The sequence below is a fragment of the Erithacus rubecula genome, assembly GCF_903797595.1.
Source record: "Erithacus rubecula genome assembly, chromosome: 8".
In the NCBI taxonomy this organism is placed as follows: domain Eukaryota; kingdom Metazoa; phylum Chordata; class Aves; order Passeriformes; family Muscicapidae; genus Erithacus; species Erithacus rubecula.
The window spans coordinates 1,600,115-1,616,769 of NC_136659.1; the positions used below are offsets into that span (position 1 = coordinate 1,600,115).

Below are 16,655 nucleotides of genomic sequence, written 5' to 3' on the forward strand. Positions count from 1 at the left end.
AGAATGCCTGGTGGTAGCAAGTGCTTTTTGAATAGGAAGCTGTGAAAGGAAACTCTTTCCTTTTAGTCACGTATTACCTTTTGTAGCTGGTTTTAAGCATTTTTCATGCTAAAGGTGCTGGCAGACCTGAGCCCTCCCCTGCATGCTTGGCTTTCTGGCAGCCTCAGGATGCATCCCTGGCTCAGCTGCACAGTGCTGAGTCCCAGGTTTTCAGTGCTGGTTTATTTTGGTGGCTTTACAGGCTCTTGGGCAGCAAGGTAATGAAATGGAGTAAGTGGGTACTGGCTTGTTGTGGGAAGATAAAAACTAATTGTGCAGCTGGAGCACTGAGGTGAGTCTGCCCTGCTGAGGTGTGTGTTCCCAGGGGAGGGGGACAGGACAGGGACAGCATTCAGGGCATCTCCTGCACTGGGAAGCTTTATGGGCCCTTCTCCCTGCCCCATGAGGCTCTCATCCACATAGACCATGTGTTCCCCACCCCACTTTCCTGCTTTTCATGTGGTCTGTTAGGAAATCAGCCTTTTTTTCATAGTGGATCTCTGCACAACTGAAATAAAATGGGCCCCCTCTGCACTGTTTCCTTGTTGCTGTAACCAAGGCTTTTGCACTGCTTCCAGCTCAACATTAATTCCCTTTGAGACCATGCTTTGGATTGCATTAATTTTTTTTTTTTTGACATTTGACAAAAGCTTTGTTTAAACAAGTTAGATGTGTGCATCAGGCTAATAAATATAAACCCAGTCAGATTATTCCTGCTGGGCTGTTCTCTGGAGAACAGCGTCTCATTTGTGTATTTTCCACTAATCATCTCCAAATCTTGCATGGGTGATATCAAGTTAGGGAAAGTGGATTTAGGATTACATATGGTACAGTCAGGGAAAAAGAGGCTCTGTTTTGACAACCAGCATAGCAATCTGGGAGACATGACTGCAGTTCTAAAAAATGTTTTCAGAAATGTGTTGCATAAACAAGTCATCATTTCCCTGGTGGAGAGGGGAAGTGTTTTTCTAGATGTACTTCTGTACAAACCTTCTGGAGCTGTTTTGTGTAGCCTCAGTTGGAAGCACTGGAAAAGGTCAATGTGAGTGGCCAAATGATGTCAGAGTACAGGTTTGGGTTGACAAGTGAGGAAGTTGGGCCATGAGCTGCTCTGTGAGTGACTGAACTTGTGAACTGCAGCTTTTGGCTTGTGGGTGCTGTGGGTGCAGCAGAAGAATAAAGAATCCTCAGTGCATCCCTCCTTTGCAGGTTCCTTGGGAGGGGAGGGGCATTTTGGGGGTGGGCAGAGTGTGGGTTCAGCTGGGTTATGGGATCACACCCAGTAAACCACGTTGACTTCATCGTGGCTGCCTGGGTGTGACAAGGGGCAGGGTTTGTCTGCATTAATCACACTCCGTGCAACCAGTGAGCTGGAATTGTGAGTGAGCTCTGAGGTGGATGGATAATTGAGGTATTGGGGAAGGGTAGGTTTGGCTTTTATGGGGAAAATCATGATGTGATTCCATTTTCTTCTCTACCAAGTAATCACCAAGTCCCCTTTACTAATTTTTTGCTGTTTGAGTTACAGCCATTCTTACTTATCTGAAAAGCCAAAAGTCTTTTCAGCCTGCCCAGCAAAACCTCTTTTTTTCCCTAAATCTCTATTGTGACTTTCTTCTTGCCAGATAAATCTGTTCCTATATTCTTTCAAAGTGCTCTTTTCCCCCCACTTCATCTTTTTTATTTATCCTTTGACATTGATTCTTCTTGTGCCAAGTGCAGAAGCTGTCCCTTTTCATCTTTGATGCTGCTCAGGGAGGTTCCTCATTAATATTCAGATTTGAATAAGAAAGGCTAATTCCTGGTTTGTGTCTGTAGCCAGGAAAGGCAGCCCAGGCTATGGTTTTTTGAAGGATCTCATTTTGGGTGCTTTGGGCATCCCTGCTAGGATGTGGATTTTCCCTCCTGCCTGTCTCAAGTGTGACTTGAACAGCTCAAAGCTTTTACCTCCAGATTTTCTCTGACCTCCCTGTGGGATCATCTTCCCTGTGCTGGCACTGCCCTTCCCTTGAGGCAGGAGTTGGGAGAGAGCTGCCCTCACCCCTGACACTGCCCTGCTTTTGGGCAGACCCAACGAAACAAGGCATTTACCAACCATTCCACCTCCAGTGCCTTCTTTTTCTTCCTGGATTCCTCTCTGCTGTGGTTCTGTGTTTAGCTGAATTTCTGTGGGGATTTGGCCCTTAGGAAATGTTGTTTATTGCCTGATAAAAAAAGGATGTCACTCCACTGCACTGCAGAGATGATCATTTTCTTCCCTAGTTTTATTGGAGCAGGGAGCAGTTGTACTTCAGGGATGCTTTCATTTTCTCTTTGTCTGCTTTTTATATTCCTGCCAACCTCTTGGTGGGGTTGTCATTGCCTCTTGGAAAAGGGGCTGGCCCAGCCCTCCAGTGCTGCATTTCTCTGAGATGTGTTAGGAAATGTGCATTTGATTGGAATTGAGTTGTGTTCCTGACAGTCCTCACTCCAGACATCCCTTGCTGATGTGCTCTGTGCTTCTCCCACAGCAGAGTTGTCTCAGAAGGAAACTGTGGTTTCATCTGTGGGATTTGAATTTCTCTTACACTGACTGTGTGTGTCAGCTCCAGAACCCAACCCACTGGGAAAATACAGGGAATGGGAAGCTTTCCTTGTTAAGTATGTAATTTATTTTTCCTTATGAAAAGCCTACAGCCAAAATATCTGCTCTATTTGGTTTTAGGGTTTTGTTTTGTGGGGTGGGGAGGGTTAGGATGAGTAGTCAGGGTTGGAGCTATATTATATTTAAGGGCAAAACAAATAATTTGGTGGTGTTAGATGTAAAACTTCGTGCATGAGATTGGATTTGAGAATATACTTGGATCCATTATCCATCATTCCTTTTGTAGGAAACATGGGGTTATCCCTAAGGAGGTAACATCTCTGCACCCCCCTGAAAGCCGTGTGGGGTGGCTGTGCATGGGAGAGAGAGGGGGAATATATTAACAGCAGCAAATTGTTGAAATATTTTGATTTCAGCAATTTGAAAATTGAAGACAAAACCCAAATGCTGTGGTGAGAGCCAAGTGCTCTTCAATTCCCCAGCCCAGAAGCACATTTTGGGAAAGGCTGGCTGGGGAGCTTGTGCAGCTCTTTGCATCCCTGGTCCTCCTTTTGTTTCCATGGCAGCACAAAGGATAACGCTGCTGCAGCAGCTGCCAGATGCTGCTGGAGGAGAGATTACAGCTTTGACCTAAATATCTCTTTAATACAGTTCTCAGTTACAGGGAAAGGTTTTTCAGATGTCAGAGATACAGGAGGCTCTGATGAGCCTGGGCTCAGATTCCTGATGCCTTCACTGGTCCAAGCTCAGCCTCGTTTTGCTGTTTATAATTAGGAATTGGGTATGGCCAGATAAATCTGTCCAATATCAAACATTTACACTGGAGCTGGAAGAGCTCATGGGGTTTTATCCTGACTACACTGGCAGGGGGTGGGAGGAGCCTTAAACTGCCAGCTCGTGAAATCCCTCTGGTTTTAGAGCTGTAATTGAATTGCTCTGTGGCAGTTTGGTGACTGGTTCTGCAGCCTGTGTGTTAATGCTGTTGGTGAAGTGTAAATACAGCATTGTGCAGGGCTGGGATGTCATTCCCACCCAGGGAGCTGCAATGCTGCTTTTTGCCTAAACTGCCTGAGAATTATGAATTGCACATCTGCAGTTCAGGAAGGGAAAAAAAGGGATGTTTGGAGCTGGGTGGGTGCAGCAGTAATTCCTAACTGGTATACAGTGGAAAGCCATAGAATCCATGATTCTATCACACTGACTAGGGAGGAAATAAAATCTTAAATCATCATGGTACTGCTCTCAGTGGTTTTCTAAAGGTTTTGTTGCTGCTTTGTAGTTATTGTTTGGTGCAGTGGAGCAGAGTGAATAAGCAGAGAGGACCCATGTAAAAGACTGATTTTAAAAACCTAAACACAGCAGATATAAAAATTCATAGAATTCCAGGGTGATTTGTGTTGGAAGGGACCTTAAAGCTCGACTAGTTCCGCCCCCTGCCATGGTCAGGGACACCTCCCACTAGACCAGGTTGCTCAGAGCCCCATAAAATCTATTTAAAAAAGCCTTTTGAAACATGCTCTTCCAAGTAATATTTTATGCAAAGCTTAGAAATCAACGTGTCAGGATGGTTTTCTGCTGTTTTCTGTTGGAACTGATTCAGTGCTTTGACTCCAAGTGCTGGGGGCTGGGTTGGAGAGGATGTGCTGTGAGATTACCCCCCCTGAAAAATGCATGTTTTAGGAGGATCACAAGTCTCAACCCAAAAGCTGCACATTTCCCCCTTTGCTAAGAAAATCAGCACACAAGCTTTGGGGAATTTGTCCTGAAAATGCTGCTTTGATACAGCTCCAAGAGAGAGATGTGTGGCCTTATCTGCATCCTTGTGGGCAAGTGGGAGCTTGCAGGAATATTTTCTGTACCTATTTACTTTCAGGTTTTTATTACAAAGCAGAAGAAACTCTAAATATTGCTTGTGATGCAGGAATTAATGAAGGGGAGAGCAGTGTGTGACGTGGCTGTTGGTGCTTTTAACTTCCTTCCCATGTTTTTGAGGGCTCCTGTTGTTAGCAGAAAGGACCTTTAGCTGAGAGTCTCCAGAGAAATCCCTTGGCTTTTCTATATTTTATTTATTTACAGCTTTTCCTCATTTAGAAGGACAGCAAAGTAAAGTTGGGATTGCCTGAGGGAAGCTCTTGCTAAGAAGCTTTCCAAGAATTGTGAAAGATTTAAGTCCTTTCATGTCATCCTGCAGGGATATCTGCCTGCCTTTCCCTTACCACTCATTTTGCTCAGGTTGCCATTGAGTTCCCATCTGGATCAGAGGAAGGGAAAGCTATGAGCTGATCAGCTTTTTGCTGGTCAAGGGTGAGAGAGTTGGGTGGAAAAAAGGGGCAAAACAAGATTATTGGTCAGGCCTTGAGCCTGTGTTCTCTCATTAACATTGTTCTGCTAATATTTATTTAGGTTTTAGTGGCCATTCCTGGATTTGAAGAAGTGGGTTTTTCTGTTGTGTCTTTGAAATATGAAGTGTTGGAATAGTCCTTGGAATCAGCTGCTGTGCTGTGCCATGGAGTGCACAGACCTGCTCCCAGGATTTCAGCTCAGCTCCATCCCTGGAAGGGTCCAGGGCCAGTTTGGACAGGGCTTGGAGCAGCCTGGTGGGATAGTGAAGATGTCCCTGCCCATGGTGGAATGGATGAGCTTTAAGGCTGCTTCCAACCCAAACCAATCTGGGAGTTGTGTGGTGGAACCAACATCTACATCTCATTCTTAATACTGTCATTAAAAAGGTTCCTCTGGGTGTGGCTGAGTTACTGAGCTGAGCTTTAACAACAGCTGAGGATCCTCTTGGAGTTTGTGCTTGAGGGTAGTGCTAGAAATAAAACCAGAAGAATTGAGAAGACTTCTGTTGGGCAAAGTAAACTTTGCAGAGGAAATGCAGCTCAAATGATCTTCTTGGTGCATGTCTTGAAGAGACACGAGTGACACCATGAATATTTGAAGCTTTTGATCAGTGATGCAGAAATGAAAGGAGCAGCACATGCAACTGTGATTAATTATTGACAGAAGTAATTCCTTGCATGTGTGGAGCCTGTAGTGACACGTGAAGGTTGAGTTCACTGGAATTCCAGAGCTGGGCAGTAATGCAAACAAGACCCCAGTTGATCAGCTTCATACATGTGGTTCTGTTTATTATGCAAATCTCTTCCAATATGTTTAAAACAACATATGGGGGGGGGGGGGGGTTGCAGCTTCAGCAGAGGATTTCTGTGGGCTGCACAATTTGGGCTCTGTGTGCTCCAGTTTGATGGATCCAGTGTTCCATGCTCTAGCTATGGGTTAATTTAGGAAAACAATCCCCAAACCTGCTTGTGATGTGCTGTCTGTGAGTCTTTGACCTTTTCACCTCAACTTCTGTGGGTCTTGGAATAAATGAGTCTTTCCTGAGGCATTCCTAGAAACTGCATTGGGCAGAGGGTGCTTCCATGTCCCTGCCAATGGCAGCACACAAACTAAACTCACACCTCTGAAGAGACCAGGGGCTGGGTCAGGCCATGTTCTGTGTTCAGCTGTAGTAATTCCTTCTAAACATGCCAGTGAAAATTAATCCCATGGATCTCCCAATAGAAATGAGTTGGTTTCATTTTTTAAAGGGCACTGGAAGACCTTAGGTAAATTAATTGCAAATTGAGGACATATTATTAATCAGGAGATTTTAGTTTAAATTAGTTAGGTTGAGGTCAAGGTGTTTGGCTACTTGTTGTGTTGTTTTTGGGTTTTTTTAACAGGCATATTTTGGCAATAAAATGTAATTTCAACTGTTCTCAAGTATTTTGGACACTCAAAACCTTTGTGGGGGCAGGAACTGGTGGCTTAGCAAGAAAGGGGAAGGTGGCTTTGTCAAGAATTCTAGCACCTTGTCAAGTGAATTTTATTTTGTTTTGCTAATCAGGATTAAACTGCATATATTGCCCATATTGAGGCTCCTTGAGACCTGATGCAGTTTAGGAAGGTCTTGATGTGGGGTTTGGGTGCATTTTGATGAAAGAGAAATAAATCCACATTCTCAGGGCTTGGGTCATCCTTTCTTTCTGCAGCTGGCTACCTTCTTCTTTGTCTTTTTGGTATTTTAGCCTGCATTGCCTCCCTGATTTGTCCTTTTTGAAAGCACAGGTCTTCCAAGATAATATTTTTTTTTATTTTAGGGAGCAGGATTTGTGATGTTCTTCTTACCCTTGTGCAGTTTACCTTTTGGCTTGGCAGGTTTTGTTGCAGATCTCCAAGTCAGCAGCAGTGATTTGCTCACTCATCTTTTTTTAATCTTCCATGGTGATAAAATCCAGTGGTTCTCTTTTATGGAAGCTTGTTGGCATTAATAGGGAGCTCTCCCAATTTGTTTTGCACACCTAAACCTCCACAAGTCTGGGATAATGATGGATTTCCTTGACTCCTGAGAGTCTGGAGATGAGCTGAAACCTCCTCATCTCCTTCAGCCAAGGCTGCTCCTTCCCAAATCCACAGCAGCCCCAAAGCAAGTCATGAGAGCTGATTGTTTCCTGTTAGGGCAGTGAAATTTTTCCCAATCCCCATTCCATTGCTCCCTGTCTGGGAAAACGTTCCTTCCCACAGGAAGGCAGGAGAGCATCCTAGACCAAGCTGTGGTCCCTTTAATCATGAGCAGGTCTTGCATGCAGTGTTCCCAAATGGAAATTGCTGCTTGTTTGGTCTCCATCCCAAGTTTTTGTCACCTGGGTGTGGTATAGAAAGGTTTTGATCCAGTGGGTCCTGGAACAGGAGCTGCATGACCACCTGGAATGCCAAGGATTAACCCAAATCTTCAGAGCGTTTCACCCTGAGCTTTTGGTTTTCCTTCTCTGCCAGTGGGTGTGTGGGAGGCAGCTCATACCTGTACCAAAATACTGATTATTTTCTTCATGTTTTCATATAGATACACACAGGATTTATTCACAGATTAAATATAAAGGGTTGTGTTGCATAAAACTGGAGGTTTCCTAATTCCCAGCTAATAGATCTTTTTGGGATATTGAGGCAAAAGCAATGTATTTCATAAAGGTGCACTGGAAAACACAAGTTTTTCTCTGTGGTTGTTTTTAGGTGGGTGCTGGGAAAGCTTGAATGGTTTGTGGAGTTAGTGAGGGTCATATCTGGAGTAGGAAATTGCCTCCAATTTCAAAAAAATCACATAAAAGAGCCTCCTCCCCCTGCTGATGGTGTATTGGAGGGGAAGCAGTGGCTTGTTTAAAAATCAGGTGTAACCTTCCAACGGTTGTTTCCTGTGGCATCAGGAATTGCTTGGAACACCTGGAATCTCATTCAGTGGAGCTGATCTCAGCAGGAGCATCCTGTGCAGCACAGGCATTCAGCTGGTTTGCATGGTTCTGCAGGGGTTAAATCAGCATCCACACTGGGTTTGTAACAGAAGCACCACTGTCTGTTTGCTTACAGCTGACCAGACCCTTTAGGGAAGGGAGAAAATCATGAAAGTTTTTAAATACAGAAAAACAGAGCCTTATTTCTGTTCTTTGGTGTGGAATTCTCAGTGAGGTGCAAGCCAGGTACAGCACAAATAACTCAGTTTCTGTCATAAACTTGCCTTTCTCCAAGAGATCAACTCCTGCCTCAAGTAGTTTTTAATTAATTTAGTAGTAAATGGCTCTGTGGTTTATCTCTGCCTAGAAAATGGCATGTTTGAAGAATAATGATATTTCCCCTGCCTGAGCAGGGATGTTCCCACTGGCTCTGGGTGCTGCAGTTGCTGACATTAAGTGTGATGTGCAGTAGAAAATAACATGTTTCAGAACCAACAAATTCTCTCATTTACCTGGGTGGAGAAGTTCCTGCAGATGGTGGCAGCTGCAGTTGGTGACGTGCAATGTGACAAACCCCAGGCTTTTCCTTCAGGGAAGGAGTGTGGTGGTGTGGATGGGAAAGGTTTAACCACTGGAAGAGCCTTTGTGCAGCTCCAAGGGCCTGGAGTTAGTATGAGCTTGCTGATGATGTGGGAGCACTTGCTGCAGAGAGCAGATCCGTGCAGAATGGGAATTTCTGGGATTTTTGATATCATTTCCCCAAACCCTGGTCTCTGTCATGCTGGACATGAGAATCCCAGGAATGAGGCCTGACCTTTGTTCCCACATTCCCAAAGCTGTGGTGTGAAATTGTGTGCAGCAGAGCAGCAAGTGTCACTGTCCTAATGTTGGGAATGTTCTCTTCTTCCACAGATGCCTTTGTGAACAGCCAGGAATGGACCCTGAGCCGATCTGTGCCGGAGCTGAAAGTGGTGAGTTCACCTTGGCAAACATCTGGAATGTCACACAAGGGGGGGTTCCCTGCTTCATTCCGGCTACTCTTGGGGAAAAAATGTAGAAAGCAGTTTTAATAAGCAAAGAATTTTTTCTCTGCTTATCTATTATAAACTCACAGAAGGGTTTAGATGGAAAAGGACCTCAAAGTTCATCCCATCCCACTCCTGCCATGGGCAGGGACACCTTCCACTGTCCCAGGCTGCTCCAATCTCTGTCCCACCTGACCCTGAACACTTCCAGGGCTGAGGCTATCTATGTGAAGATGATGTACATTCAGTATTTATAATCATACTTCAAAGACCTCTCAGGATTTTACTGCTGTTTGAATTTGTTCTGCTCCAAGAAGCAGCTTCCAAGGGGCATCTTCTCAGCAGGGAGGTCTTATGAGGGCACTGGAAATCAGCAGCTGACACATAAAGCTCATTTTATCTCCCCATATTAAGCTTCCTTGATTTCTTAAAGGACCAAAAGTCTATTCTGCCTCTCTTTAAAGAATTTGAACCTTTCTCAAATCTGAGTTGATATAATAGTGTTTTACAGAGGTGAGAAAATCTGCAAGGCCACATTTAACAGGATAAATAAGAGGCATTTTAATGGGAGCAGCATCCTCACAACTACAGTTCTATGGCTGTTTTGATTTTAGCAGTGCTCAAGCTGAGTGTAAGAAAAATCTGGCAGTCAGTGGATGTAATTCCCTAATACATGAAGGGTCACCAGGTTTTGTTTAACAAATGATGTCATTTAGAAGACCCCAAATAAAATGAAAAACAGTGAAAAACCAGCAATTGAAGACTGGAAAGTGTTGGTTGGATAGGAGTCCAACACTGCTAGCTGGCTTATCCTTGGTTCCCTTCTCAGCCCTAATTCACAGCAGCCACCAGGAAAATTGGGAATTGCTGCTGAGAGCAGAGCTGCAGGTACTCCATGGTGTAATTCAGAGCACAAATGATTTCCAAGCACCAGGTGGTGGTCTCAGGGCACATTTTTCTCTTGTGATAGCCTGGCTGCATCATGTGAGTGCTTACCTTGGGTGTCTTTCCCCTGGGAAAGCAGATTTCAGCTGTGTGGCTGCTGCAGAGAATTGATTTGCAGTGGTCAGCCTCTCCAAGGGTAAAAGCAGAAGCTGTGCTGTTACAACAATAATAATTTGATTATAGCACTGCAGGCAGTGGAAGCCAGCAGCACCAGCTGTGCCTGTGAAGTTGTGCTCCAACAGGAAGGGTAGATGAGGAAGCCCAGCTGAAATCTGCTCTGCCTTTCCTGCACATCTGCCATGAGTCACCTCTGCCATTCCCTTACTTCAGCCTCATCCTGGGTGCTCCTTGTGCCTCAGGAGCATAAGGGCCATGCCAAAGGGAGAAGTTGTCCCCCTGTACAGGCTGGGAGGTCCTTAAATTGAGGTTGATATTTATTTTTGATTTATTTCTAGAGTGGCTGTTGTTGTACCCTTCGGGCTCTGCAGAATTTTTCAAGGGAACAGAAACTGGCTCTGGGAGAGCAGAGAGAGCCCCCAGGGCTGCAATAAAGGAAGGAGATGTTTTTCAGCCTGCCTTTGAGGAAAGAACACCAGTCTTTGCCTCCTTTTTTTAGCAGCACAAGGTTTGGTTCCTTTCCAGTGTTCAGAAGGATATTCAAGGCCACCTTGGAGTGGGTTTGGAGCAGGCTGGGACAGTGGAAGGTGTCCCTGCCCATGGCAGGGGCAGGAATAGGATGAGCTGTAAGGTCCCTTCCAGCCCAAACCGGTTTGGGATTCTGTAATTGGATCCTGCTGATACAGTATTTGAGTTTTACTTACAGATTTTGATGTTTTTGTTGCAGTCAAGAGCAGGGTGAGACCACTACCTTTGGTGTTTCTGGGTCCTGTTTATTCAAATATTAAATTAGGATGTGTTAGGCAGAATAAACAAGATTTCTGAATAAAATCACAGAATTTCTTGCAGAAAAAAGTGCAGTCAGGTTCCTCTCCTGGACTGCTTTGAAATGCCAAGTGCCATCAATACAGTTTATTATTTTTCCCAACAAGCTTTAGGAGGAGTGGGCAAAGTGGCTTGGGTTTGTTTTACAGCATGTCTGGCACATGGAAATAAATGATTCAGTGTTGCACAAGTCATAACTGAAAAGAGCAGTGAGTTGTAGCTGAATTTTCTCCTCCCTGAGCTGGGTTAGGGTGGTATTTTTGTTCCCTAACATGCTTGTCATAACTTGGTGCATTTCAGACATACCCATAAATAAATGGAGATGACTTGGATTGTTTGTGTATAAAACAGGGGGAGAGGAATATGACTGCTGTGAAAACAGGCTGGCATTTTTGTCATAATGTGGGGGATCAACCTTAAAACAAATATTAATGCTGATGAAAAGAGAACCTGTATCAGAAGTCAGTTTTTCTTCCCAGTGTGGAATTTATTGCTCCTACTTTGTAGGAATATGTCAGAGAACCTGAAGTGCTGTCAAATGGTGTAACCTGGTATGACCTTTATGATATTAAAAAAAAAAAATAAATAAAATTGTGTTCTCAAATCATTTGATGTATTTTCAAATATTGAGGGGAGTCTCTGGATAGAATAAGACATCCCAGCCATGGGATGTTGCCTCTGGACCCTCAAGTTGGTGCTTTTCTGTTACAATAACAGTTTTGGCACAAGTGTAATAGAAAATAACAATAATTTCCATGCACACAAGGCTAATCTTTTGTAAGTGAAGTTTTCACTGGAAGTGAAGGTTTCACTGGAAAACCATGTCTTGACCAAATGTGTAGAACATTAAAAATACAGTTAGATATTGACTGTTTTTCAGCAGTGATGAATCCTGAGCGGGGGAGATTTTTTACATTGTTAGAAGCAAAAAAAAAAAAAAAAAAAAAAATTGGGAAGGAACTTCTCATTGGGAAGCTTTGTAGGGGAAGGGAGATGGTGAGAATTTGGTGATAAGAGGTGCCAAGGCTGTTCACTCACAGGATTCCCTCAGGTCCCCATGGTTTTGTGGTGTGAGTGGGAGTAGACAAATGTTCTGCAGTTTGTGGGCATATAATGGAGGGAAAAGTCATTAATTGAGAGGTTGCTTCATGTTCTGGGGGTGAGGGACACATGTTAGAGATGTCATTTTCTTCCTGTGACTCATCCCAGAATCCCTCCCTGCCTGCTGCCCACGCTGTGGGATCAGCCCAAGGTAGGGGGAATTTGGGCGTTTTGGGTGCCAGCACACATGGCTGGGTCCTGGCAAGCCACTTTTGATAAGGAGGGTGGTTAGGATTGATCAGGAGGGAGAAGGTGGGGTGGAGAATGCACAGTGGCTGCTGCCTCGGCCCTTTGGCAGCCCAGGCAGATCAGCAGAGTTCATCTTCTCTCCAGGGACCTTCTGTTCTGAACCCATGGTGAGGGTCAAGTAAACAGCATAGAGCAGAGCAGGCTGGGCTTCTTTCAAAGGGGGAAAGAAGTTCCCATCACCTCCCCCCTCAAGAAGGGAGCACGTTGTCCTCAGCTCTGTGCTCCCCTTTAAAGCCACAAACCCCAAATAGCCTCAAGTCTTTTGGCATTTCAGTGCTGGAGCCCAGAAACCTGGGATTTCTGAGCTTTCTGTGCTTTCTGGCACTGCCCCCTGGAGAACACTGCTTTTGACTTGGAGAAGGATTCCAAATTTGAGTGATGGAGTTAGTCATGGATGTGTAGTTAAATAGAAGTGTGTGATTTCACATGGTGAGGGGTTTTAAATTTGGGGTTTTTATAATATAGTGATAGGTGTGAGACAGGATGGAGGATTTTGGGTGTCCTTCCTCTCCATGGTTTCAGGCAGTAGTTTCTGGTTGGACAGTCAGTGCTGCACTGAGGGTCACAGCAGTTTGGTTATTGGGTCAAAAGTATCAATAATACAGGTGTTAATTCTCTATTGGACTGTTCAGCTTTAACAGACCTTGTAGCAGCTGGGCTCATCTCCATTTTGCTCACTTTTAGCTGGTGGCTGGAAGTGCTGCTGAACTCTCTGTACTTTAGATAAGATTTAATAAACACTAGGAAATTCATCTTCGTGTTTTTTAATCCTGGCTCTGAGTAAACAAAAAACTTCAGACAAACCACTAATTAAGTGGTGCAAACATCACCCGTTACATTTGAGCACCTTCAGGAAGAGAACTGGTGGGGTTGGGCTGAAATCCTTCCTTGGGAGGGCAGGGAGGTCCTGGCACAGGTGCCCCATCCCTGTAAGTGTCCAAGGCTGGGCTGGACAGGGCTTGGAGCACCCTGGGCTGGTGGAAGGAGATGATCTCCAAGGTCCTTTCACCCCCAACCACTCTGCTGTTTATTTGATCTCTCAGCAGATTTTATATGTCTGTTGTTGGAGGTGTGTAGATTTTGCTTGAACTTTTTGCTGTGCTTTTTACAGGGATTAACTGCAGTTGGGTTTTTTTCCTTCTCCTTTGTTTAATTTCCCATGCAGGGGATCGTGGGTAACCTGGCCAGTGGGAAGTCGGCGCTGGTGCACCGCTACCTGACGGGCACCTACGTGCAGGAGGAGTCTCCTGAAGGTATGTGCACACACAAACCCCACTCCTATTTCCCCCCACAAACTACATCCCTACTCATTTTTGACCATGCAGAAATGAATTAGCAAAAAAAAACCCCCAAAAATAAACCAACCCCATTTGCTACTTCAGAATTCATGGAGATTTTTGTTTTAACGTTCTCCAGACTGAGCTAAGTGTGCATGATGAGTATAATTGTAGATTTTCCAGAACTTCTTAGCATTCTTTAACTATTTTGGCCCCCCAGCATGTGTCCAAATGAGAATTAGTCCTGATGGAGAGGAGTTGACTGCTCTCAGTAGTGCTGCTTCTTTCACTTGGGCTGTTGAAACCACAATTACTGTCTGTAGTGGTGGGTTTCTCTTCAATCAGGATGTTGGGGGAAGAAAAAATCTTTTAAAGGTGTAACTTGCTTATCGTTTAATATATTACATATTTGGTTTGGTTTTTTTTTTTTAATGTTCTTATGGCATAGAAAATTAATTTGTATGCTGTAGTGTTTAACATTAATCCAAGTTTATAGCTCGAAATCAAAAATATCACAGTATCTTATCAAGGTTGATCTTGCAGTAAATACTTTTTTGATTATTTTTCTTTATCTGTTCTCCTTATGAACTTTTAAATCCAACTCTGAGACACTGAATTTCTGGTTCCTTCTTTTCCTTACTGGCTGTTCCCTTCTTTGCAGATATGGATGCAGGTAACTATACATTGTCTTCATGGCAGCTCTCGTTTTGAAGGGACAGATGGTGGTTTCTGTATTAGAATGTTTTTCCCCCCTTGTTTTGTGTATCATTTTGAGTTGTTTCCTTTTGATTTCAAGTCTTTAGTGCATCTCACTGTTTTTTGTCTCTTGCTGTAGCTGTCTCTTCAGCAGTAGTTTGTAGTTTCATGCATCTCTGATAACATTTGTTTCTAATTAACTCTTCCCACAGGAAGCTGGTTTAGCTTGGTAGTTGACATTTTAACAGCCTGGAATTGTAGTTAAAATGGGAGGAGAGGGGAAGGGAGGGATGGACAAGGCTTTTCCTGTGGAATTGCACTAACACTGAGCTCCTGCAGGTTGTAAGTGTGCCCTAAATGTGGTTTTTTTTCTGGTTTGTAGCTAGAGCTGGCACTAATAATTGATGATAGCAGCTGAGCCTCTGCACAGAAATGTGTGTGGATGGTGCTTCTGGATGCTGATAGTGAGAAATGCTGATAGAGGGTGCAGTGTCACTGAGTACTGCAAAAATCACTGTCTTGACATATCTCTTCCCTCACTTCATGAGCAGAGGATATTTGGATTTTTGGAGGGTTTTTTTCCCTTTTGGAAGATTCAAATCTCCTGACTGTTGACAGGGCTATCCCTCCTCACTCCTAAAGGATGAATATTTTAGGTGTTATTCCTTGGGAGTGTTGCCATCTGTCCTCTTTGTCTGGAAGGATTTTTATTTACAGTGTTCCAGTGACGTTGTCAGTGTTTTTCCTGGAAGGATTAGATGACAAAAGCAGTGTCAAATCATTTCTCTGCACATAAGTGTGGCTGACAAGCCTCACTAATGACACTGTTGCATTTCATTAACGGGAGGAAAACTGAAATAATTAAGAGCTCTGATTTGCCTTGTGAGGGATAAGGTCAAGGTTTCCAGTCAAGTCAGCATGAAATGAAATTCAAGCCATATAAATTACCCTCAGTAAACATCTCTAGTGGTGATTTGGTTGTGTTTTAGCTCTGTCAGAGAATCACAGAACCACAAAGGGCCTTTAAAGCTCCCCCTCTTCCATCCCCTACCATGGGCAGGGACACTTTCCATTATCCCAGGCTGTTCCAAGCCCTGTCCAACCTGGTCTGGAGCACTTTTAGGTCCTTTAAACAAGTTCCTAGAAAGGAAAATGTGATCCTTCACGTTGGAGATCCTTGTGGATCCTCCCTGTCCCTTTGCTGAGGGACTGTAAATGTGCCAGCTTGGTAAATTGGATAAAGAAGAGATGTATATCAGATGTTAAGGTGTCAGCTGCTTGATCAGTTAAAGAAAAAACCTGAGTTTACTGGCTTGGAATGGCTTCCTAACAGCTAAATTTATCAGGCATCATAAAATCAGTGCTAATGGGTGAAGTGATGGATATTTGCTGCAGATGGAAGTGGTGATTAAGGCCAGGGACTGCTATTTCTGCTGCCCTTGCCTTCCAAATTGCTGCAATTACCAGGAAACCTGCCCTGCATCAGACAAGTGCCACATCTCCTGCAGGCCTTGAAGGCTTCAGCATCCCAGTAAATGAATTTTAACTATGTAAAGGTGGTTTCAAGTTGCATTTCTCTTGCTGCCCATCACCACCTCCCCACCAGGAGGAGGAATCCTGCCCTTCACGGTGGAGTTTTTCTCTCACTGCCTGCCCCAGTTTTTATTTCTGTTCAGAACTTTTCAGTCCCTCATGTGTTTTGTAACTTCCAAAGCTTTTTTTTTTCCTCAAAGAATGAGTTTTTATTAGGAAGAAAAATGGCCTTGAGACCCTTCCTTTGCATATTTAACATAGACTCAGATGTGCTGCTGAGTGACACATTTTTAAATCAGATGGAGGAAAAGCAGCAATGTGTTACCCTGCTGTAAATGGGGAATTTCAGTGGTCTGGGATTTTATGTTTTTTTTCTGTGATGATACAATAATGGGAAATAAGGAATCCTAGGGATTTTTGATCTTCTAAGGACCCTCTGAGTGATTGGAAGAAAACCTGCTACTGCTGGGTGCTTTGCCTGCTGAAACCACAAGTAAAGTGTGGGAGATGCTGTGGCTTTATTTCCCCCCATGTAAAATTTAATTCTGCCTGTAGGAACAAAGTGAAATATGTGGTGGATATGTGGAATTTGAGACTAAATTATTTTCAGACCAAGGTGAACTGAAGTTTGTAGTAGTGAGTGTCAGGAGGATTCTGTTACTTGTTTGGGTTTTGTTTCCAAAAAGCCAGGAGGTGTGAAACATGACTTTTTCCACATTTCTGATACATTTCTGAATATTTTAAATAATGTCATGATTATTTCAGTATATTGTTTTCCAGTGAGTAAATAAAACAAAAAGACAAATTATGGTCCAGGGTGTCTCAACTGGGATGATAAAAAGGAGGTTTTATTCTCTACATACTTTGGGATACATTTAAGAGTTATTTATTCATTTCATGTGGAAAAATTATTTTTAGTGTTTTAAAAAACATAAAAGCCATCCACCATCCTGACTTGAGGCACAAGTAGCTGTTGCAGTCAGTGGAGGGTTCA

At 43.7% G+C, this 16,655-nt stretch overlaps 1 protein-coding gene across 9 annotated transcripts in view; it reads left to right on the plus strand.

Moving 5' to 3' along the window:
• The window catches only part of AGAP1 (ArfGAP with GTPase domain, ankyrin repeat and PH domain 1), a 289,598-nt gene that overhangs the window by 79,965 nt on the left and 192,978 nt on the right, over positions 1 to 16,655 (plus strand). For 5 of the 9 annotated variants that reach the window (XM_079310687.1, XM_079310688.1, XM_079310689.1 and 2 more), the window contains exons 2-3: positions 8,806 to 8,864; positions 13,321 to 13,408. In XM_079310687.1, the coding sequence (XP_079166813.1) occupies positions 8,806 to 8,864; positions 13,321 to 13,408 (147 nt within the window). Of the gene's footprint in view, positions 1 to 8,805; positions 8,865 to 13,320; positions 13,409 to 14,093; positions 14,106 to 16,655 lie in introns of all 9 variants that reach the window. The other 4 variants (XM_079310686.1, XM_079310685.1, XM_079310681.1 and 1 more) reach the window with 1 other exon arrangement.